General features: G+C 51.8%; 1 protein-coding gene across 1 annotated transcript in view; it reads right to left on the bottom strand.

Annotated features, from left to right (window-relative positions):
- Nucleotides 1-748: 748 nt before the first annotated feature.
- Nucleotides 749-23,146, bottom strand: part of LOC121438940 (hippocalcin-like protein 1) — a 104,895-nt gene continuing 82,497 nt past the window's right edge. The window contains exons 3-5 of the mRNA XM_041639453.1: nt 6,188-6,589; nt 4,571-4,676; nt 749-1,773 (exon numbers count right to left, since the gene is read on the bottom strand). Coding sequence (XP_041495387.1) covers nt 1,676-1,773; nt 4,571-4,676; nt 6,188-6,565 — 582 coding nt within the window. The 5' untranslated portion in view covers nt 6,566-6,589 and the 3' untranslated portion in view covers nt 749-1,675. The remainder of the gene's footprint in view (nt 1,774-4,570; nt 4,677-6,187; nt 6,590-23,146) is intronic.

Below are 23,146 nucleotides of genomic sequence, written 5' to 3'. Positions count from 1 at the left end.
AGCCCTAACTGAGAAAACCTCCATAGGTGGATTTGTGAGTCTGAGGTCAGCTTCATAAGCTCCAGGCCACTCAAGCCTATAGTGATAACACACCTCAAAAAACAAAACAAAACAAAACAAAACAAAACAAAACAGCCCCCCCCCCCGCAATCCGAAACCAAACAACAAAAACTACCAAAAAAAACTCCATCAGATTGGCACGCAGGCAAGTCTGCGGGGCATTTTCTTGAGTAGTGATTGACGTGGAGGTGCCACCCCATGGAAAAGGGTCCTAGGCAGGCCTGGGGTGTTGAGAAGGCTCAGCCATGAAGAGCACATGCTACTCTTGCTTGAGTTCCTGCCAACACGGTGTTGGCTGCTGGACTATGATGTGGCGCTGTGGCTGAACTCAACCGTCTCTCCACGAGTTGCTTTTGGCCATCGGTTTCATCACATCAATAGTGACCCTGGCTAAGACAGTGGGGGACACGGAAGGAGGCAGCGACTGGCTCTCAATGGGTTCTGGGCACAAGAGGCGAACATCCCCATGGCAGACATAGGGATGGCACCAGATGAGGCTGAGAGCCCAGGTCTGCCTCCTCACAGTAGCTCTGATGCCCCTGAGCCGCACCTGGCTCTCTTGGGTGTAGCGTCCCTGCTACCTTGATGATTAAATCAGAGGGGGGAGGAAGCGAGGGAGGCAGCATGCCACAGTCAGAAGTCAGACCTGTCAAGAACAGCCGTCCTTTATTTTCACAGGTCTTTCTTGGCATTGGGCAGATACTGCCAAACAGGCAGAGAAGATGTATAGACACAGTGGTGACTACGGGGTGCCCCAGGGACTGTGTTCATCAACAGCTGGATGCCAAGGACCCATTTTTGCTAAAAATTGGAGAGGGGAAGAACCATGACAGGGTGCTCACGGCAAAATAGGAAACGTGCAGGCCTTGGTTTATTTGATCACTTTAATATGCCAGACCAATCAACAGGAAGGACGGAGCACACACAGATATCCGTATTCGCAGCACGGAGGGCAGATGTTCATAGCCCTGGGCATGCATCTATCTCCTGTGGAATCAGGCAAATCAAGAATGCATAAATACCACAGCACAGCCAGACTTGGGGGGGGGGGGGAACACAGGCCACAGGGGACCATGCTTCAAAGGCAGTCAGAGGCATTAAATACAGGGCCTACACATTACAGTCCACTTCACCGTACACGTAACTCATAGTAAAAGGAAGGAGACCACGGTATATACGTGCTAGCGGCTTTGGTCAGAGAAAATGAACGAGGGAGGTGGAGCCATGCACTGGAAGGGCTTGCCTGTCTACTCCCCATCTTCTTCATCCCCACCCAGCCCACAAAGTCACCTGGGATCGTGTAAGACTCTGAAAAGTCCAGCCTGGTATCCGCGATAGCCTCCAGGCCCATTGTGGGCAGGGAGGTACCAGACAGCCAAGAACACTTGAACCCTTGGAAGTAACCGGCCTGGACTGGACAGGAGGGACAATGAATTGGTCAGGTGTGGGGGGAGCCGAGTTGGCCAGGCCAGGCGGGTGTGATGTGCTGCCTGGACCCAGGTCCCGGGAGAGCAGGGGAGATCAGAGATCACGGAGGAATCCACTTTTGCAAGCAAAGCTGAAGATGGCAGGACAAGCCTGTGTTTCTCCGCAACTGTCCCAAAGCTCATTCCCCTTAGAACTGGCTAGCGCTGCTGGGGTCGCACTGCAGCAACCGGACGATAGACGGGTCACTCTTGGCACCTTTGATGAATTCTTCCAGAGATAGCTTGCCTGGGGGTCAGAGCGGGAGAAAGAGGATTAGCCCGTGCTCTGTTTTTTGAGCGTCTAAAGGAGATAGGACTTCAGGTCCGTCTGGACCCTTCTGGAAAATGGACAATGTCCACTCTCCATCCACTTCTAGGGCACTTGCAATTCTTTTTACATATGAGTACACACATTTATTTACTGTGTGTGGGCAGACATGTCCTCTGAGGCATACATATGCTTCGAGGAAAACTTGCAGGACTCGGTTCTCCTTGTATCATGAAAATGTAGGTCCTGGGGGTCGAGCTCAAATCATCAGGTTTGGTAATGAACTCTGGGTCTGAATGAAGCTGCCTGCCCCACCTGGAGGCCTGGAGAGTCAGGCACTGGGGCGGCTGAGGACAAACCATGAGTGCTGATCAAATTCCATTTCTGTTCCTAGGCTAAAATCCCCTGACCAATTCAGGGGTGGTGACACATGCCTTTAGTTTAAGCACTCGGGAGGCAGAGATAGAGACAGGTGGGTCTCTGAGTTCGAGGCCAGCCTGGTTACAGAGTGAGTTCCAGGGCAGCCAGGGCTACATAGATAAACCCTGTGTTTTGGTGGGGAGAGGGGATTTCCTGACCAAAAGCAACTTAGGAGAGGAGGGTTTCCTTGGTTTAGGTCACAGCCCGTCACTGCAGGGAGTCAGTCACTTTAAGACCTCACAGGACAGAGAGCATGGGTGCTTGGCTGCCTGCTGTCTCCTTTCACCTCACGGTCCAGCCCCATCCCTCCCGCCTAGAGAGTGGTGATGGGCCTTCCCATCTCAATTAACCATCAAGACAATCCCAACAGGCATGCCCACAGGCTAACAGGAATGATTTCTCTGTCCAGTGGCTTCCATAGGGAAACATAAACAACTGGGACACGTACAGTCCCCACTGTCCACCGTCCCCTCTGAAGCTGGTGAGATTCCTGGCCTTGACAATCAGGAACAACAGCCACAGCTTTTTATTAGAGTGTGCCATCCACGCGAAGTGAGCCATTGGCATGGTGCCGCTTTAGCCTCATACCCACGCAAGTGGGGTTCTCCCCATTTCGCGGAGAGGAAGGCCAAGCCTCAATATGGTTTGTCAGAATCAAAGCCTTGGAGCCATGATAGACAAGAGAGTGAAGCATGTTTTTTGAGACCAGCCCAGAGGCTGTCTGCTTTGTGTGTGAGTGTGTTTTGAAAGCATTTCCTCGCAGTCTGAAGAGCTTTCTGCTGTCTGCAGTTCCACGGCAACCTCGTGTCCTGCTGAGTGCTGGCCTCAGCTCACCTGCGCAGAGCACTCGAGGCCCGGCACGGCACTTTCCTGTGCATTAGCGTACCCTGCATCTCAGCACAACCCAGGGAGCCTTTTTTTCCCTTAATGTTGCATTTCTTGGTAGAACAAAAGCCAATCAGTCGTGGCTCTACAAAGCCACATACAGGCCGAATCAGCGCACTGCGAGCAGCTACCTCACCCTTGCTGGGGTCCTACAAGAAACAGTCAAGGCAAAGGAGGACATAAGCCATCTCCTCGTGGACTGCTCCCCACTTTTTTTTGAGTTTTCGAGACAGGGTTTCTCTGTGGCTTTGGAGCCTGTCCTGGAACTAGCTCTTGTAGACCAGGCTGGCCTCGAACTCACAGAGATCTGCCTGCCTCTGCCTCCCGAGTGTTGGGATTAAAGGTGTGCGTCACCACCACCCGGCGAGACCTGCCTTTTTGCAGCCATGGTAGGACCTCAAAGTCCTCGGTGCTATGGCCACAGACAGATTAGGCTTCCATGCCTGATGACCCCCATGAGTGCCTGGGGAGCCTTGCATCTCAGGGTTATAGCAAGAAGCCTGGCCAGCTCCGCAGGATCCCAGGACACAAAAGTCCTCTGAGTCTCTCACCTCTCAGACCATCAGTATCCTTGCCTCTCCTCCCTAAATATACTTGTGGAAATAGTAAAACCACTCTCTCGGTTAACATGTGGGCTGGCTAATTCCATGTCCGCTTGATACAAGCTATAGCTATCAAGAGAAGAGGGAGCCTCAATTGAGAAAATGCCTCCATTAGATCTGTCTATAAGCAAATTTGTAAGGATTTTTTTTTTTTTCTCAAGACAGGATTTCTCTGTATAGCTTTGGCTGTCCTGGAACTCACTTTATGGACCAGGCTGGCCTCGAACTCAGAGATCTGCCTGTCTCTGCCTTTGCCTCCCATGTGCTGGGATTAAAGGTGTGCCACCATGCCTGGCCAGCAGGTCATTTTCTTAATTAGTGATTGATGGGGGAGGGCCCAGCTCATTGTGGGTGGTGCCATCCCCTACACTGGTGGTCCTGGGTTCTATAAGAAAGTAGGCTGAGCAAGCCATGGGGAGCAAGTCAGGAAGCAGCTCCCCTCCATGGCCTCTGTACCAGTTTCTGCCTCCAGGTTCCTGCCCTGCTTGAGTTCCTGTCCTGACTTCCTTTCATGATGATCTGCTATGTGGAACTATGGGCGAAATAAACCCTTTCCTTTCCCAGTTGCTTTTGGTCATAGTGTTTCATCACAGTAATAGTGAGCCTACCTAAGACAACGTGCATGAAGCCTACAGCTCAGAGGGGCTAGGGACATGCCCATTGTCATAAAGCCATAGGGAGGGCACCGGGTGCAGGGTAGATGTCCAGTCTTCCTTCAGCACAGCTGAATCAAGTGGGGGGGGGGAAAGGGGCACAACAGGCTTAGGAAGGGGGCAGGGCCGCAGAGAGCACATCCCAAACACATCTGTGCAGCAACAGTTGCACCCAAACATCCAGGGCTCGCCATCCCCCGGCCCCCACGTCCCTACCGTCATTGTTTGTGTCCATCTGCCTGAAGATCTTGTCTGTTCGCTTCTCCGGTGTGGACTCGTCTTCGGGCATCTTCATCACAGAGGACACCATCTTGTAGATGGCCTGCAAAGGAGCATTCATGAGTGTGTGCAGGAATGCGGAGGATGGCAGAGACAGGGCCGAGTGCGCCCTCTCCGTGGCAGGACCCTTCTCCGATCAGAACAAACCACAGAGACAAGATGCTGGGCAAAGAGTTGGAAAAGTTAGGCGGTGTTTAAGAGCACAGGATACAGCTCCGCTGGGATGGTGGAGTAACAGGACTCCTGGGCTAGGCGTGGGTGGGGATAGTATTTGAAAGGTACAATGGATCTGGGGGGCTGGGAATGCTGAGGGGGGAGGTCACAGGGGCAAATGCAGTAAGCTTGGCTCACCTGTGGGTCCTGCACCTGCAGATGGGAAATATTCTGGAAAAAGAAATATGACTGGAGGTGCAGACTTTTTCTTATTCCCTAATAATACAATGTATTATTAGCACCTGTACCTGCTGGGCCTAGCACTGCACACTTCTTTTTCCTTACTCATCTACTCCTTTATTTACTCGTGTGTGTGTGTGGAGATCGGAGACTGCTTGTGGGAGTTGGACCGCTTGCCCTGTGTGCGTCCTGGGAATCGAACTCAGGCTGTCAGGCTTGGCAGCAAGCACCTTTCCCTACAGAACCACCCCACTGGACCAGACATAGAGATGATTTAAAGCACCAAGGCAGAAGGATGCAGGGGGCGCATGAGTATTGGTGCCACTCAGGACTTCCCACTCTGAGTTCTACAGGAGGCCCTGATCTACAGAGAAAGCTAAATTGTAAGTTATACATCTGTGTGCAAAGACACCCATGCAGAGGCCAGAGGGGAAATACTGGTGTCCACCTCGTTCCCTTTTGTCTTTGACTGAACCCAAAGCTTGCCATTTTTTTAGGCAATCTGGGCAGCAAGCTTCTGGGACAGGACTCACCTGTCCCCTAGTTTTAGGGTTACAGACATGCTCACCCACTCCTGGCTTTTACATGGGCGCTGGGATTTGAACTCTGGACTTCATGCTTGGGCATCAAGCACTCCTACCCACTGAGCCATTTCCCCAATTGCTCTGAAAATTCTTAGCAATCACTTATCTAAGCCTCAGATCTCATTAAAAGCAGAAAATGACCTGTTTTTATAGCATTGGAGGATAAGCCTGATTGACGAGCTCAGTGGGGGCCTGATGTCTAGCAAGTGATCGATGAAAGCTTGGTTTTTATCATTATTTTTTGCAAGGGCCTGCAGCCGTTTAGTGTACATGGGAGCAAGGGAGCTGAGGAGTGAGCTGGTATCATGACGATCATAAAGAGTACAGGGCTGGGCATGGGGGTGCTGGCCCTGCCAATGCCAGTACCTGCACAATCTCCAGCATCTCACTGCAGCTGGCTGCCCGTGCTCCAGCTGGCCCTGCCAATGCCAGTACCTGAACTATCTCCTGCATCTCACTGCGGCTGGCTGCCTGTGCTCCAGCTGGCCTTGCCAGTGCCAGTACCTGAACTATCTATCTCCAGCATCTCACTGCAGCTGGCTGCCTGTGCTCCAGCGGGCCCTGCCAATGCCAGTACCTGAACTATCTCCAGCATCTCACTGCGGCTGATGTAACCGTTGCCGTCCAGGTCGTACATGCTGAAGGCCCACTTGAGCTTCTGCTCCAGCTTGCCCCGAGAGGTCACACTCAGCGCGATGATGAACTCCCGGAAGTCGATGGTGCCGTCGCTGTTGGTGTCAAAGGTGCGAAAGACGTGCTCGGCGAACTTGGAGGCGTCGCCGTAGGGGAAGAAGTTGGCGTAGATCTTCTTGAATTCGTCCACCGTCAGGTGGCCGGTGGGACAGTCCTTGAGGAAGCCCTTGTACCACTCCTGCAGCTCGTGGTCGGTGAACTCCGTGTGCTCTCGCAAGTCCTGCAGGACTTCAGGCCGCAGCTTGCTGTTCTGCTTGCCCATGGCAGCTGGCAGTGGAGACTAAGCCTGCAAGACACAAGGTCAGCTGTGGATGCCTGGGACCTAAGGTCCGGCTTCCTATCATATCCTACCACAAAGCTGGCTAAGCAAGGTTTCCTTTGTGTCCAGTGCCATGGGCTGGAGGAATTCGAGACCATAATTGTGCAAACTCCAACTTTGAGCATGTCTTGGATGCCTCAGGTCAGAAAGTATACAATGGTTTTACACAACATGTCGGACAAGAGAACACTCCAGGAAAAAAGAAAAACCATCCTTTGGAATAAGACAAACCCTTCTGCTTATGAGCTTGGGCAAAAGGGCAACATGAACCCAACTCAGACTCTTTGCTCTGAACATTTTCTCTTGGGGCATTGTGTGTGTGTGTGCGCGCGCATTTCATGTCACAGATTCACCTGCTAATGCCACATAGTAAATGATGCTTGGACAGGTGGGTAGTGGTGGCCCATGTTCCCATCTAACACAGCTCGGTTACATTTATAGGTGGACTGACATCCATCCTAAGTGAACTCAGGGAAGGGTTAATGATGGCTGAGAGCGGGTGCCTGGCTCTGGCCTTTGGAAGCTTTACTTCACTTACCAACACGCCCAACTCTCCAAGCAATGCTGCTTATCAACCCCATTCCTACCCAGATTGTCTGGGTGGAGCAGCGTTTCACGGGGACTCGGATATTCTTAACAGAGCTTTGAAACATTGGCAGGATGAGGTGGCTTCATATCCTCCCAGACCCCATGCCCCCTGCCCACCATCGACCAGGAAAGGTCACCAGCCAACATCATGCTGTTTTTATCCCCAGGAGAGAGGCACCTGGAAATCCGTAGGGAGTCCCCGCTCTTTATCCTGCCTGAGATATTGCTCTAGCGGGGAGGATCTAGAATTAGCATGGATCGGGAAATGTCGGTCTGAATGTTAACAGTTGAAACAGACCCCCGTGGACATCCAGGCCGGTGCTCCATCGGAAAGCCTTTCCCACTCAGTCTCCCATGAGGCCTGCGTGTGAGATGCTGGGGTAATTTGCGGCTGGACATTAACACTGCTCTCACTTCACTTCCTCAATTGTGCTTTCTTCCTTCGGCAGTAACACAAGCGTAGGGCTCAGCCGGTTTTGAGGCGTATAAAGAATGAGTGTGGGTAGGTGTCCCCTTCCCAAGTCTCAAAGGAAACCACTCTGAACTGTTTCGAGGCTCATGAATCCCAAACAATGTGTGCTGGATCCTGTTAAGGGGGATGAGACCCACACACTTCAGTATTGTTCGTCACATCTGTCCCCTTTCTTCACCTCCCTCCCAGGTTGTTGGCTTTGTATATACATGTTTTATTTTACTTATCTATATGACTGTGATACCTTTAAACTTCCTTGTCCAACACAGACACCTTGATAGTGCCTTTGAAAACACACAAGACTTATCTAAACACACCCTCGCCTATACAGATAACTGGTGCCCACAAACGTCCATTGTATCTCAAATGTCCATTGTATCTTATTAAGAAATAGTTGTCTTTTGAGCTGACTGGTGGCACACACCTGGAATTCCAGAACTGGAGGGTGCAGGCAGGAGGGTCAGGAGTTCAAGGCCAGTCTGGGCTACTTGAGACCCTGTCCAAGAGAGAACATATACAAGAGCAAGTGACAAATGTTGCCATTTGTGAACGCAACAAAGGCAGACATACCTGGGTCGACCACCTCTGGAAGAACTTACTAGAAATGGGAACATTGGCTGAAGATAAGAGAGGGCTGGATAGATAGGGACATTGAATGGTTTTTTTGCTGTGTTCTCCTTTGTAATTTAATTTATTTATTGATGTTTTCTGATATAGGGTCTCTTCTAGCTCAGGCTGGTCTCAAACTCACGATGTAGCTGAGTAGTTTTTACACCCCTCATCCTCCAGGGGTCACAGGTATGTGCCATCATGCCTGGCTGTATCTGCAATTTTAAGAACGCTAAACTGTGTCCACGTTTTCTTTTTTTTTTCTTCTTCAATGTTTTAAGAATATTTATTTGATGTGTATGATAGTTGTATTTCTATATATATGGCGTTTGTGCCTACAGGGGCCAGACTAGGAGGCCGGATCCCCTGGAACTAGAGTTACAGAAGTTGTGAGCCACTTTGTTGGTATTTGTAGTAGGGAACTCTGGAAGTGGGGCGGTGTGGGGCATAAATAAGAGGCCACGCCCATGTGGGCAGGTAACTTAAAGGCTATTGGCGGTAGGAATTAGAAACTGAACTGAATTGGGGTCCTCTGCAAGAACAGCAAGAACCATCTCTCCAACCCGGCCCCTTCGTTTACACTGTCTATTCAAGAACAGCAAGAACCATCTCTCCAACCCGGCCCCTTCGTTTACACTGTCTATTCAAGAACAGCAAGAACCATCTCTCCAACCCGGCCCCTTCGTTTACACTGTCTATTCAAGAACAGCAAGAACCATCTCTCCAACCCGGGGGGACCTGTAGGTTGTTTTCCAACTTATTGGGTTGGCTTATTCAAAGAGTTATTAGCAGTGATTTGTCTATTCCATAGCAGGAGAATAGCTGTGTGATCAGGTAGATAAGGGGAGCATCTGTGGTCCTTCCTGACCTTGTTCTAGTGACTAAATCAATACCCTTCGTTTACACTGTCTATTCAAGAACAGCAAGAACCATCTCTCCAACCCGGCCCCTTCGTTTACACTGTCTATTCAAGGAACAAACACACAAACCATAGGAGCCCAGCCTCTGTTCCTTGGCTGGGGTGTCAAGTCTAAGAACCTCCAGACAGACAGAACAGGACAGTCTAGGCTCACCCCTGTCTGTGAGGACAGGGAACGCGAGGGGGAAGTGGTGGTGGCTCACACCTTTAATCCCAGCACCCAGGAGGCAGAAGCAAGCAGATCTCTGAGTTCAAGGTCAGCTAGGGCTACACAGAGAAACCTTTTATCAAAAACAAAACAAAACAAAAAAAAGCAGAAGAAAGGGCCCAAGAGGGTGGCTGTCTGGACGTCACTCTCGTGGCGGGCCCTCAGTAAGCCCTCAGGCTTGAGATACAACTGTGCGAAACAAGGTTAGCAGTGGGACCCCAGAGAACAGGGAAGAGGTTGGGGCTATAGGAGGTGAGAGGCAGGGAAGCAGGGTTGGACTGAGCTGGGGGTGGAGCTCCTGCTCAGATACTAATATTGGGGATAGCTGGTCCTAGACACAGAGGAGCTGTGTGGCTACAAGGCCCTGGCCACTGAGCCATTCTCACAGGGAGACTTAAAATGTGTCTGTCTCGGGACTGGGGTCCACTAGACACTTCACATATCAGATACATCCTGCTAACAAGGACGCTGACCCCCCAGGGAGCTGCAGAACCTCTCATTCCAGCTTGCCTGGCTATGGGACTGTGTGGGCACCAGGGAGAGTAATGCGGTCCTAGCTGCACTGCTGTCACAGCCTGCCCAGTGCCTGTGGCTCCTCTTCCCGATCAGCCGCCCTACACAGCCTGGCCGCAGCCCCTTGGGTTTCCAGCTCACGCGCTCAGCATCCCCTTGCCTCGTTGAACACACGCCACTGCTGTGTCGGTGATTTATCATCCTACGGATGCTACCAAAATGCCAAGCTCCTCGCACCCGCTCTGCGAATGTCTGCAGAGAGGAAGCCACCAGGCAGAGAGCCTCGGCGTTTGCTGGAGGACATGCTTGATTTCCAGGCTCCTTCCCAAGTATCCCAGAGGCAGCAGCTCCCGACCTCAGCGCTGTGCCTCTGCCCACCCTTCATCATCTTCCCGCTGTCAGGCTGCTTGGCAGAACGGGTGGGGTGCTTTGTGTTGGTTTGGGACACTCTTGCTATTGTGGATATGGTACACACACCCTTGCTTTCAGACTTCAATATTTTGGGGACAGGAAGGTTTTTAACAAAGCTCGCAACCCAGTAGAGCCCAAGTGGCCCTCTAGATGAAGGCTCAAAGATACCACTCGAGAGCCTCCAAATCATGCATCAGGGCTATTCCTGAGGCTCCGAGGCTCCAGGGATGTAGAAGAGGGAAGAGGACCAGTCTGGGCCTCAGGACTAGCTCTGAGAAGATAATGGCTTTAAGTTCTGCTCCTGCATCCATATTTCTTCAAAGAAAGAGGTACCAATGAAAAGAAGTCTGGCTGTCTTAAGAACCCAGGACTGACAGCATATGCCGTATGGATACAAAGGAAGAGAGGGTAAGACTGGCCCCTTTCTGTAACTTCAGTAAAGAAGGGCACTAGACAAAGCCCCAGCTCTGGAGGACTTCACAGAGTAGAGTCCTCCCACCCTGCCAGGCCCCACTGTATCCACATGGACAAACACACATCACTGATGCCCAGCGCTGCTGAGATGCATGCATGTCCAGCAGCCAGCCAGCCTGAGTCATAGAAACCCTCAGTTCACGTGTGATCAGCGACAGTGACACCCCTCTGACTCAAAGGGGAGAAGGGTTCTGTACAGAGACTTGGAACAGAGGAACACAGAGAATGAGATAGCTGGAGCGCCGAAGAGATGGTAAGAGAGCAGACTCCCTGCAGCAAGAGCCCCACACCCGTCCTTCCTGGCACGTGGAACCTTGGGCTGCTAAGACAGCTTTGGGTAGCTCTCCAGAGAAGCCCATGTTCCGGCGGGTGGGCAGGGCCTGACTCAGGCTCTTTAAGAGAATCTTGAGTCACCTCGGGTTGTAGTCCCCCACTCTCTAGTGCCCTGGGCTTCCACGGCACATTCCTAGGCAGAGAACTAGGTGGTTTACCTAGGAAGATGGCATTAAGAGTCAAAACGGAAGGCCAAAGAGGATGCTGGGAGATGATGGAGGCTCCAGGGAGGACTGGACAGAGATTCCAGCACAAGGGGTCTCACTCAGTTCAGCTGGGGGTTGGCAGAGCTGTCCCACTGAGGAAGACAGGAGATGCCTGTCCACACAAGGCAGACCGTGGTCAGGCGGACTGTGACTAGAGCCAGGCTCCATCCTTTGGGGTGGACTCGATCCTGGGCCCCTTCCCTGCCAACAACCTGAATGGCAGTGAGTTTCCAAGTGCACTTAGCTGGTATCCGCTGAAGCTCCTGGCCAGCAAAGTGGCTGCCAGAGCCACGTCACAAGATGGCCTCTTAATGCTCACTTCCACGAAACGGTTAAGTGGAGCCCACAAATGCTGGCAGCTTCACACTTACTTCCTGGCACTCATTCACAGCGCCTAACAAAGACCTGGATAAAATATTTAATACAAAAGACCTCATTTTAGCTCTCTTGGAGGCACTCAGGCGGCGGCAGCCGAGGATGTTAAATGGGCTCGGTGCCGCGCGCCCCATGACCCTCTGTTGTTCATTAAGCAACCGAGCCAGCCTTATTGATGTTCAGCAGTCTGGGAAAATACCTGGCAAAATACAAACCCTTCTGCAGGGACAGAGCATCACTGTGAATGCTTCCCAGAGGGAGGACCCACCTAGCCCCGGCCATCAGATGAACCCAGGCTTCATTGATCAGACAGCCCTGCTTTCATCTTTTAGGGGGTGAGGGATGAGGGTCCTCGGGAAGAACACTTCATATTCTTAAAACACTTCATATTCTACTAGGGCTTCTAGCAGACAGACAGCAGCCTTCTTAGAGCGTGGAGGACACGGAGTCCAAATTGACTTCACCGTAATGGGAATTGGGGGAGGGAGCTAACAGTTCCTACACCCTCTCCCTGGGTCTCTGTTCTCTGTTCTGCTTCTCTCTCTGTCTCTCTCTGTCTCTCTCTCTCTCGCTCGCTCTTATTGTCTTTAACACACTGAATTGTGAAGTAAAGGGAAGTAAACAAGCAGCCGGGGAGCCTATGAAAACACAGGTCAATAAGCCTTGCTGATGGTGTCATTCTGCTGATCGCCCAGAGAGGCCTTTGGGAAGCCAGTGCTCCAGTGTCCCATTAGCCACAGCTGAACGCTGGCTGGAAACACGAGTGGCAGTTCCCTCCACTGCTGAAAGTACTCCCATCAGTCAGCCCGCTATAGCTCAGGGCTGCTAGATAGACGCTGGAGGAAGATGGTGGGGATTGGGTACAAAATCCCGAGGACGTCAACTATGCTCTTCCGCATGGTGACCCGCAGATGAATGTTCCTCCTGTTGATGAGACCCCGTCTTGGGGGTGACTGTATTTTCCAGAACAACTTGGACCTATGTCCTGTTTTTCTCCAGATAGGGAGGTGAGACTCCAGCAGCCTGTGGCCCACCTGCTGTATTGCAGCTCTCTGCAGAGTGGCAATCAGCTGTCCTGATAAGGGTAACAGAAGATGCACTGAGGCCTGACGGACACTAGAGGGCACAGGATAGCAGAGTGACACCTGTTTCTATCTTCAAACCAGGCAAGACAGCATAATGGGTCTAAACCATCAACCTGTGCGTCACCTAAGACCATTCTGCATATCAGATATTTATATTATGATTCATAACAGTAGCAAAACTACAGTTATGAAGTAGCAACTGAAAGTAATTTTATGGGTGGGGGGTTCACCATAATACAAGGAACTATATTAAAGGGTTATAGCCTTAGGAAGGTTGAGAATCACTGTTCCAAACTCATACAGGCCTGCAGGGTAAAATATATAGGATTTGGGCATGTTTGGAATAGAATGGGTTAAATCAAGCAGGTTGTGGACATTGCTCATCCCCGTTTCTTTCCTCTTTCCATGTGGTTGTAGGAAAATCTCATATTACATATGCATATAGCTGTCCACTTCTGGTGGACAGTACCGGGCAGCACCAAGCGATGGTACTGACAACTCTGGAACTAATGCCGCCAGACAGAGATTCTTTTCCCTGTCCATTAGCACCCTACGGTGTCCTGTGCTGCTTTCACTCGCTGATGCCATGTGTGAAAGATAATGTTTGCATCTCAGTCCTTATCAGGTCCACAGCCCTAGCTTGTGGGGACCTCTTATGGAAGTCAGCTGCAAGGGACCTGAAGCCTGACCCCAGTCAGGAGGCAGAGGGCTACAGTAAGAGAGGCTCCTGCCTCTTCTGAGTGACAATAGTCACCCCCGGTGAGATCCAGGGGAGGAAGGGTGTTGTGGGTACCCAGATGCAAAGCCAACCTGCCACAGGAGTCACAGAGTCAGGTCTCAGCTGGAGCCGCTCCAGGCCAGGGCTTGTCACTGCAAACTCTTCCTGACTCTTGAACCATTTCCCAGGGGCTCTCACTCTCCACTCCCCCAAAGCCTCAGCGATTCTAAGAAAAAGAGAGGCAAGGCTAGCAAGATGGCTCCTCGGGTAAAGGCCCAAGCCACCAACCCTGAGGAAACCTACATGTGGGAAGGAGAGAACAGAATCCTCCAAGTTGTCCTCTCCTACGCATACACACTGCGACACTTGGCCATCATCACACACAAACTGATACATAAATGTATCAGCTTAAACAGCTGAGGGGAAGTGTAATGTCAGAAAGAGAAAGGGGGCAGCTAGCAAGGCTGCATGGGAAGCCCCATCCTGTGCGACTCCACCTCCCTTCCCCTGCACTCTCCCACCTGAAAGACTCCACATGAGTTAGGGAACAGGAAGAGGTGGAGAAAAACAAAAGGAAACCCCCAAGAGGAAACTGCCACCATAACAGGAAGAGGGCCCTGCGGTGGCTTCTCCTCCAGAGTCACACCCACTCCAGCCTCCCAGGAAGCTCCTACTCCCCTACTAGCAGCCGCTCAGACACAAACGTCTCTCACTCCCTGGGGGGCAGGTTTCCCAGGATCCACAATCACTGTCCTCAGCACTGCGATGGGACTTGCTACCTTTTCTCAGCACCTTGACTTTTAGGGCATCATTTGTTTGCTTTTCTCCCCATTAGACCCTAGTAAGAATGTTTCAGCCCCAGGGCCTTTGCATGGACAGTCCTCCATCACGGTGCCCTTTCCTGTCTGTATCAGAGAATTTCTTCAGCATTGGGGCTGCTTCCTGGGGAAGCCTCTAGGATTCATGCACACATATGCACACGCACATGTATGCACACGCACACGTATGCATGTTTGCCCCATTAGCATGTGCCGAGCACAGAGCTTGACATCAGGGTGTGATTTTTCCTTTTTAAAAATAACTTTTTATTTCTATTCATGTGTATGTCTGTGTATGTCTGTGGGACACATGCTCAGAGATGAGGTCAGAGCCCTGGAGCTCGAATTACGGGCAGCTTAAAACTGCAGCATATGAGTGCTGGGAACCGAACTCGGGTTCTCTGGAAGAGCAGAACTTGTTCTTAGCCATAGAGCTCTCTCCAGCTCCCGGGATGATTTTTACTTTTTTTTTGCTTTTCAATCCCTCTCTACCTCGCTGTGGTTTTGTTTCCCTCCCCTCAGCTCCACCTCACATTTTTTGAGTCAGGGTTCTCTGAACCTCGAGATGACTATGTGCTGTTTCGTCTAGACTAGCTGACCAGAAGGACCCTGGGGTCAGGCTCCCCCTGCACCCCCCGCCCCGTCTGCATCCTCCAGCGCCAGGCTCACAGAGCATGGTACCCAGGAGAATGAAGAACTCTTCCCACCCTCCCAAGCGCTCCAGCACGTGATGTGACCTCCAGGATTAGGGACACAGGAATATGAGGGACAAGGATGACAAAGTGGCCTCTTCAGATATGCAGTTACAGAGGGCACATTCTGGTTTGGTCTTCTAGAAACCTCCACTCGCTGGCACAGACACAGCAGGGGAGATACTCAGAGGCATGTGTCACTAGGAGATGGTTTATTAGTCAGATGTGGCTGTCCTTTCAATTGGACAACCCAGGTATGGGGTCCCAAGTAAGGCTTCCTACTCCTTCCCATGAGCTTATCATCAACCAAGGAGCTCTGGGTGGTGGCTGGACTGCTTCTGCATGGGACCAGTGGGACATCTGGGCACTTAGTTATCAGCGGGGGGGGGGGGGGGGGGAGTGGAGAGGGGAAGGCAAAGACCAGTGTGTAAGCGCCAGGGCCAAATCTAGGGAGAGCATACTGCTCTACAGCATTTAAGAGCGGCCCTGTGAGGAAGTGACAGAATCTGGCTAACTAACGTGGAACACAACCAAGAATATGAACACCCCAGTCACACCTGGAACTAACTGGCAATGGGGAGAGCTGGAAAGACATGGAAGGTAAGGCATGTCCAGCCCCTGACTTTCCTTTCTAATGGCCAGCTTTATAGAAAAGAAACCTTGGCGGATTAGCTAGTCAAAAAAAGCTCAGGACTCCAGCAATGCTCAACTGCATAGTGGAAGCTCAAGGCTGAGCCACAGGAACAAACACATCATATAGACACAGTCTTACTCCCAGGGACTGAGTATAAGTACTCTGTGAATCGCCCCGCCCCACAATCCTTGTTTTTGAGACAGGGTCTCGGGTATCCCAGGCTCGACTTGAACTGGACCTGAACTCCTGAGCCTCCTGCCTCCATTTCCCGAGGGTTGGGATTAGAGCCATGCACCACTGTATCTGTTTTGTGCAAGCATGCTACCAAGAGCCCCAACCCCAGCCTATTCTCCCTTCGCTTCTCCTGACAGCTTTTCTACACAGCCCAGACCAGCCTTGAACTTGAGAGCCTCCTCAGTCCACTGAGATCAGTGGTGCACAGCATGCTTTGTGTGCTCTTTTGAAGGGCGTGTAAGACCGCAAGCTGGAGATGGGCAGAGACCTCGGTTTCCTCTCCCCAGCCCCTCTGCAGGTGGAAGCCTTGTGTAGTCAGTTCTGGTGGGAAGAAGCCAGCAGAGGCCTCTCTGTCTTGCTGCCCGGCACCCAGGCTCAGATCGGCACACCAGGCTTGGTGCAGAAGGTTCTTTGGGGATCCTGGATCTGCTGTGGAAAGACTCACATATGGATTCCTGAATGGGTGGGATGATAGTTCATATCAACGATGTTCTGAGGCTGGAGGCCAACAAGAGCCCTTTCCCTAGGGGACAAGGGAATGGGACAGGTCTTCCAGGACTGATTCTATGTAGCTAGTGACTTAGGCTTCCCTGGCCAGTGGCCAGTACCAAACAGTCCTGGGAGGGCCTAGAAGGAATCCCAGGGCGCTGAGCCAGGCCTAGCATCCAGCAGAGTACCTCTCATGGCTCCTGACCAAGCCTCTCTAAAGGGGACTGCGGTTCACTGTGCCAGAACACCATGGAGCATGCGGGCTTAGTTACTGGGTCAGTCCCTTCTAGCCATTTGCTCCTGGCTGGCTCAACTTCTCTGACTCCCATCCTCCCAACTGAGAGCGGAGGTCCCTGCCTGTTGAGTTTACAGCGTAACTATTTCTATGACAGGAAGGGAAGTGGAAGCTATGAGGAGACGAGACAAACCGAAACGCCAGGCAAAAGAATGGTGGTGGAAATGGCTGGGCTTTGCCTGGGTCAATCCCAGGCTCGGGCAGCAAGCTCCATCAGAGTACTGAGCAGCTCGAGGCGGGAAGCCACAGGCCCGGAAAAGCTCCTCTTGCCAGTCACATCTAGTGCAGTGGCATTAAAAGCTGTGTCCCATGCTGGCAGAGAGCCTGGGGTCACAATGATCTGGACATATCCCTGGGGTGGAGCCATTGATGTTCTAACTTGTGTACTTCAGAGAGGAAATGAGGGGAAAGGAAGGAAGGACGCAGCCAGGCAAACAGGGCAGGGACTGTGGAGGCTCACATTGGCTAAGGTTAGGGTTAGTACAGGGCCCAGGCGTCAAGGGTTTGCCTGGCACAGCGGTGGGGCTCCAGGAGGAAGAAAGCCCCTTCTCTTATGTTAGGGTGTGTGCTAGAAACCCCAATGACCACTGTTTAGGAATGGGTCCCTATTGTGAGGGATAAGGGCCCTTAGTACACATCGCAAAGCCTCACACACACACGCTCCCCTCACACAGTGACTACCCAAAGGTCCCCTCCCTCCTTGCCACAGTGACAGTCCAGGAGACACAACTGTCAGGAAGAGTCCCCAGAGCACCAGGTCAGACTGGGTAGGATTTCCCCCTGGGAACTCGCTACTCGGACAAGAATGAGTTCACTCATTCACACACACACTCCTTCCTCTGCTGTTTCTCCCATTACCAAAAGTGCATAGATTTGGCCCCAAGATGTGCCAGGGGAATGACCTGAATCTTGGACAGATGGGGAAATGCTGACTGGTGGAAGAGGAATTCCCAGAGGGAGCTGCGGTGTGCTCAGAGGCAAATGGCAGGAAAGCGAGAACGTGGAATGTGTTATCTGGGGTGCATCGACCTTAGGGGCATGCATGGGGTAAGACTCAGTTTTTTCGTGGGGTGCAGGAGCCCCTCATAGCTCTTCAGTTCCAGGAGCTCATAGGCACAGGTTTTGGGACCAAAGGTCTCTGTGTCTGCTCTGGCCTGTTACCTCTCCAGGCACACTAAGGGGTGCGATCAATGACTCACAATATTTACTCAACAGTAACAGAATTGGCATAGAACAACATGGCACAGTCTAGAACACACTAGGACAAGACGGAACAGTCTAGAACACACCAGGACAACACGGAACAGTCTAGAACATATTAGGACAACACGGAACAGTCTAGAACATACTAGGATAACCCAGAACAGTCTAGAAAAGTGCAGAACAATGTGAAAGGATAAGTGAATGAATGAGGAAAGTGAGGAGGAGGGGAAGAGAGGGAAAGAGAGGAATAAATATCATCAAACCCAAGGCCTTCAGATTCCTTTCTTGAAGGTTGGTTCAAGTTTACAGTCTGGGTGAAAACCACAAACACAAAGCTACTGGGATGTATAGCTGTTTGTAACGGCGGATTAAAATACCCATATTAGCCCGGGTACCCTGATCATTGCCAGCCTCAGAAAGGTCTGGGAAGGCTTCCCTTCACACTCTTCCCTCCAGAGGCTTCTGGCCAGTTCTGTCCCTGAGCAGCTGGATACCAGCTATAAAATGTGTCCTGTCCACAGGGTACTTCTAAGGTACTGAGAAGCTGATTTCCCATCTAGACTCCCATGTCCCTTTCTCATGTCCCTCCTGTCTGGGAGGTTCACTGCTCCCCGCTGACAGAAGAAAGCTACATTCCTCCCAGGCCCCCCCGCCTGAGTGACGTCTAGATTCCCAACTCCTAGCTCCCCAGTGAACTGGAGCAGTCTGAATTCATACACCTCAAGTGAATGGGCTTTGACCATTCACTAATAACATGCCCTAGGTAAAAGCTAACAAAGAAGAAATGTCACCTTAAATGTTATGGCTGTGTGTTAACACGTGGTTCTGTCCTCAGGGCAAGGGACCCCGGTGATAGGTGGTCCCCAATGGAGCTTGTAGACTGGGGGCGGTAAGCATAGCTCCCCTACCCACTTCACAAACTTGGGTTTTTGTTTGATTTTTTTAAGCTCAGAAGAAAACCTCCTCCGGGGAACCACCTCAGGAGCTGTTTGACTCACGCCTAATGTGTCAGGGAGGAAATAAGCCATGCTCATTAATACATCACCACTTCCCACCCCCACCCCCCCCCCACTTCTTGCAGATAACACTAGGTGGAGGAATGAGCTGTGCCTGCAGCCCTCAGGGACCCCAGCAGCTGTAATCGTGACCCCCAGTTAGGAAGACATGAGAAACCGTGTGGGCAGCTCAGAAAAGCCACCTTTGACTACTTTGAGTCTTGATACTGTTGGAAACCCTGGGAAAGTAACTGCTGAGGTACCTATTTAACATATGGAAGTGGACCTGGCCGTCAGGTACTTCCAGCAGCCTGAAGTCGCTTCCTGTCACAGGGCCCCGCCCCCTACCCTCAACTTCTCCAGCCCAGAGGCTGGCTGGCCTTCCTTATTTAATCCGCCCTTTTGGTTCCCGGTCCTTTTGTGGTCTACCCTTTACCTCCTGGCCTCCTGGTCTGGCTCTCCCCTCTTCTTCCCACCCACTTCTCTCAATTTGGACTCTCCCAGATGTCCCTCCTCTGGCTATCTTCTTCCTCATACTTATGATAAACCTCCCCACCACATTCAGGAGCTGTCATGTTCTCCCCATTTTATTTTTCCTTCAGCTATCACAGGGCCAGAAGCCACAGGTTCTGCAAGGACCTGACTGTGAAGGCCCAGCAACAGGCTTTTTTTTGGTTTTTTTTGAGACAGGGTTTTTCCTGTAGCTTTTGGTTCCTGTCCTGGAACTAGCTCTTGTAGACCAGGCTGGTCTCGAACTCACAGAGATCCGCCTGCCTCTGCCTCCTGAGTGCTGGGATTAAAGGCGTGCGCCACCATCGCCCGGCCCCAGGAACAGGCTTTAACTGAATACCTAGTATATGAAACCCTAGGGCAGACCCGGGAGATGCACTGGAGAGACCTGGGCCCTCTCCTTCTGTGTGGAGCTTGTGCCTGTCCTGCCAGGTCATATCCAGGCAGGTGGTGGGCACAGGGTGGCGACACAGAGGTTGAGTTTCAAGATGAACCAACTGCCCCGCCTCCACCCCCAGGGCACAAGGCTGGGTTCCAGTTCCCCAGGGCACAGCTGGGACAGATCTTATGACCAATTAACATACAACCAAACACAGGAAGGCCACAGTAATTGTTTCACTATGGAGGAAGGAAGTCAGGGAGGGACGGAGGGAGGGAACAGGCTGCCTGGGTACTCCTTTAGGTCCCAGAAGATCCAGCCACTGATGGGGACTCTGTGGCCCACAAGCACTGTCCTCACCCACTCAAACTTCTGTGCCTGTTACCCATGTATGGAATGTCCAGCCTGCCCACCCCCACCCCGGCCCCTGCCTCTTCTTTGAAACAGGATCTCATTTTTCCCAGATAGGCCTCCAACGTGCTATGGAGTTGAGGATGATCTTGAATTTCTGATCCTCCTGCCTCCACCTCCGGAGTGCTAGGATTACAGGTCTGTGCCAGATCAGAAGGGATGGAACCCACGTAGCTTCACACATGCTACACAAACACTCTGCCAACTGAGCTCTACCCCAGCCGTCCTTTCTGAGCCATAGTCTTAACTCTAGCCAGAGGGTGGGCACCCTGGAGATCCCAGCAATTGCCACCAAGCAAACATTTAAGTGTCTCCTGTGTTCTCAGTATTTCCAGTCTGAAAATTGACATACTGTGTTGTAGAGGTCCAAGACCATTCAAAAGATCAGCTAGAGAGGGATGTGAAACCTGGGTCACCCCAGGAACTCAGGGACACATGCCCAGGGTGAGCCAGGGGAAGGATGGATGTGGACCCCACCTGGTGAGGCCAGGATGTAGGTGGGAGGTGTCTGACTGACTCAGCTCTGGCTGGGAAAATCCAGCCATTTGGTATACAGGTCTCCCAAAGTGCACCTTGTTCTGTCTTAATAGGGTCACTGAGCCCAGGTGACTGGAGGTTGAATTGTTCTCCAACTGGCCAAGAGCCAGGCTGGCCTTGCTTACTGGAGGCCTAGGACACCAGCTCACATCAAACCTGTTCTAAAGTAGATACACAAAAAGGACAGGGGACAGCACCCCCGCCCCTCGGACAGTGGTTTACACCCCTTCGAGAAGTCCACCATAGGGTCCAAAGTGCACTGTCGGTGTGTGTGTTCTCACGACTGCTCACACTACTCTCCAGGCACGATCTTCCCCAGCAAAGCTGGAGACGACACCCAGAGGAATTGATACTGCCAAGTCATTGTTGTCCTAAAAATAAGCCGCGACTCTCAACACAGGAAAGATTTCCCTTCTCTATACCCTACCCTGTGACTGTGAGGGTCCCCATGGGTGGGGTTCACCCCAGGAAGGTCACGGTGATCTGCAGTGTCACCTGAGGTAGGGATCATCATGGAAGAGACCAGCCTAGTGACCTGCTCCTATAGTCCAGCCAGTCTCCAGCCATTCTCCTACCATCTCCTACACTAGTGGTTCTCCACCTTCCTAGTGCTGCACACCTTTAATACAGTTCCTCATGTTATAGTGACCCCCCAGACATAAAATTATTTTCATTGCTACTTCATAACTGTAAGTTTGCTACTGTTATGGATCGCAATGTCAATATCTGATATGCAGGATGCCAAACATCCGACTCCAAGGTGGTCGCGACCCCACAGGCTGAGAATTGGTGTTCTAGATGCTGCTGCCAGCCACACAGGCCTCTGTGAGCAGTGTTGATCTTTGAAACCTGTAAGAGGTCACGATCTACACCTAGGGCTGTCGTTCAGTCTACGGTGAGCTTCAAGCTATGGGCTGTATCCCCTCTCCTCATTGAGTCTGTGACTCGTACCTTGCCCCACTCCTATCCATGTGACCCATCTCCTCATCCTCTCCAGCCACACAGGTCCTTCCACGGCTTCTATATCCATTTTGACAGCTGCTGCTGGGCCTTTGCTCCCAAACCTTCACAGTCACATCTCTTGAGGCCCAAGTGGAAGATTTTATCCAAAAGGGAAGCCTCAACACGCAGCCTCTCACCCTCTCTTTCCAACCTAATTTTTTTCCTCTCTCCATATTAAAATGAGTTTAAGGTCCCAATTTTAACTCTGCTTTCCTTTGCCATTGGAGGTCACAGCCCGCAAGTTCACTGGCGACAGAACATATTCTCAATAAACGGTGAGCCTGTGTGTGTGCGCTGCCTGCCAGGGTGGGCAGCCAATGGGGAGGCTGTGCCCCAGGCCTGTTGTACAGGATTTCCTCCACAGAGTGGGAATGGAGGAGGTGTCTGTCCATCCTCGGGGTGGTGGGAGGGGGGGGGGTCTTCCCACTGGGTATCCCCTGACACCATGGCAAAGTTCTGACATCACCTTAGAACTAATCACCTGACCCAGACCCTCCTCGCTGAGTGCAGGGGTGTATGCATCAAATACCAAGGGGCCTTGGGATGAGAAAAGATCCCACGGGCTCTAACTCCCGTTCGTCTGACTTCTGTGTCTGTCTCAGCATCCAGGCATCCATTCCCAGGCCATGTCCCTGTGTGCTTGTGGCAACTGGAGTCAAAGACCCTGGGGCTGGGAGCATGTACGTAGATGGTGCTCAGTCATGCAGATTCATCAACTGCTTCTCTGCCCTCCACATGCCATTATGTCTATCAAGAGGACCCACAGACCCGCCTTCCCAAGGCAGAGGCTCCTTTCTGGGTATTTCCTTCGGACAGAGTGTACAGGGGATGTGGGGGAGCAAGTGATAGGCGGCAGGAGATGAAGGCAGGAAAAGTTACTCCACCCACAGGAAGTCCCAAGGACACCCTGTGCCTGATGCTAGGGGAGCTTGGGTGTCTGGGGGAAGGGGGAACCCAGCCACACCCAGGTCTTCTGGGAGCTGGCAGCCCAAGTTCCTGGGGAGCTGTATCTACCAGAGCCACATGGAAGTACCACTTGACATCGTCCCTCGATACACACGACCTCTCAAACAAAGGTGGTGGCGCTGGCCACACAGTTAAGGCCTGGTTCATTCTGAGGATAATTTCAAGGTGCCCTAACCCATCCCTTCTGGGTGCTGTTCCCTTTCCGAGGAATGGCCTGGGGGAAGGCAAGGGAGATGGAGGACTTGGCATATAGGGTGCAAAGGGAAGGGAAGATAAGAAGAACCTCAGGAGAGAGAAGCCTCTGTTCTCCATCCTTACTTTTATACGGAGCTCTCAACTCTGCTCCCTGGACAAGCTCACAGGCACAAACACAGGCACACATGATGCTCTCAGAGACTAAGAAGAGAGCTAAACCCAGAACCCAAAAGGGTTCTTCTTGCCTCCCAGC

This window comes from Microtus oregoni, unplaced genomic scaffold (genome assembly GCF_018167655.1).
Source record: "Microtus oregoni isolate MIOR12 unplaced genomic scaffold, Mior012 000058F_ref0000040, whole genome shotgun sequence".
Classification (NCBI taxonomy): domain Eukaryota; kingdom Metazoa; phylum Chordata; class Mammalia; order Rodentia; family Cricetidae; genus Microtus; species Microtus oregoni.
This window is presented reverse-complemented; position numbering and strand designations above follow the sequence as displayed.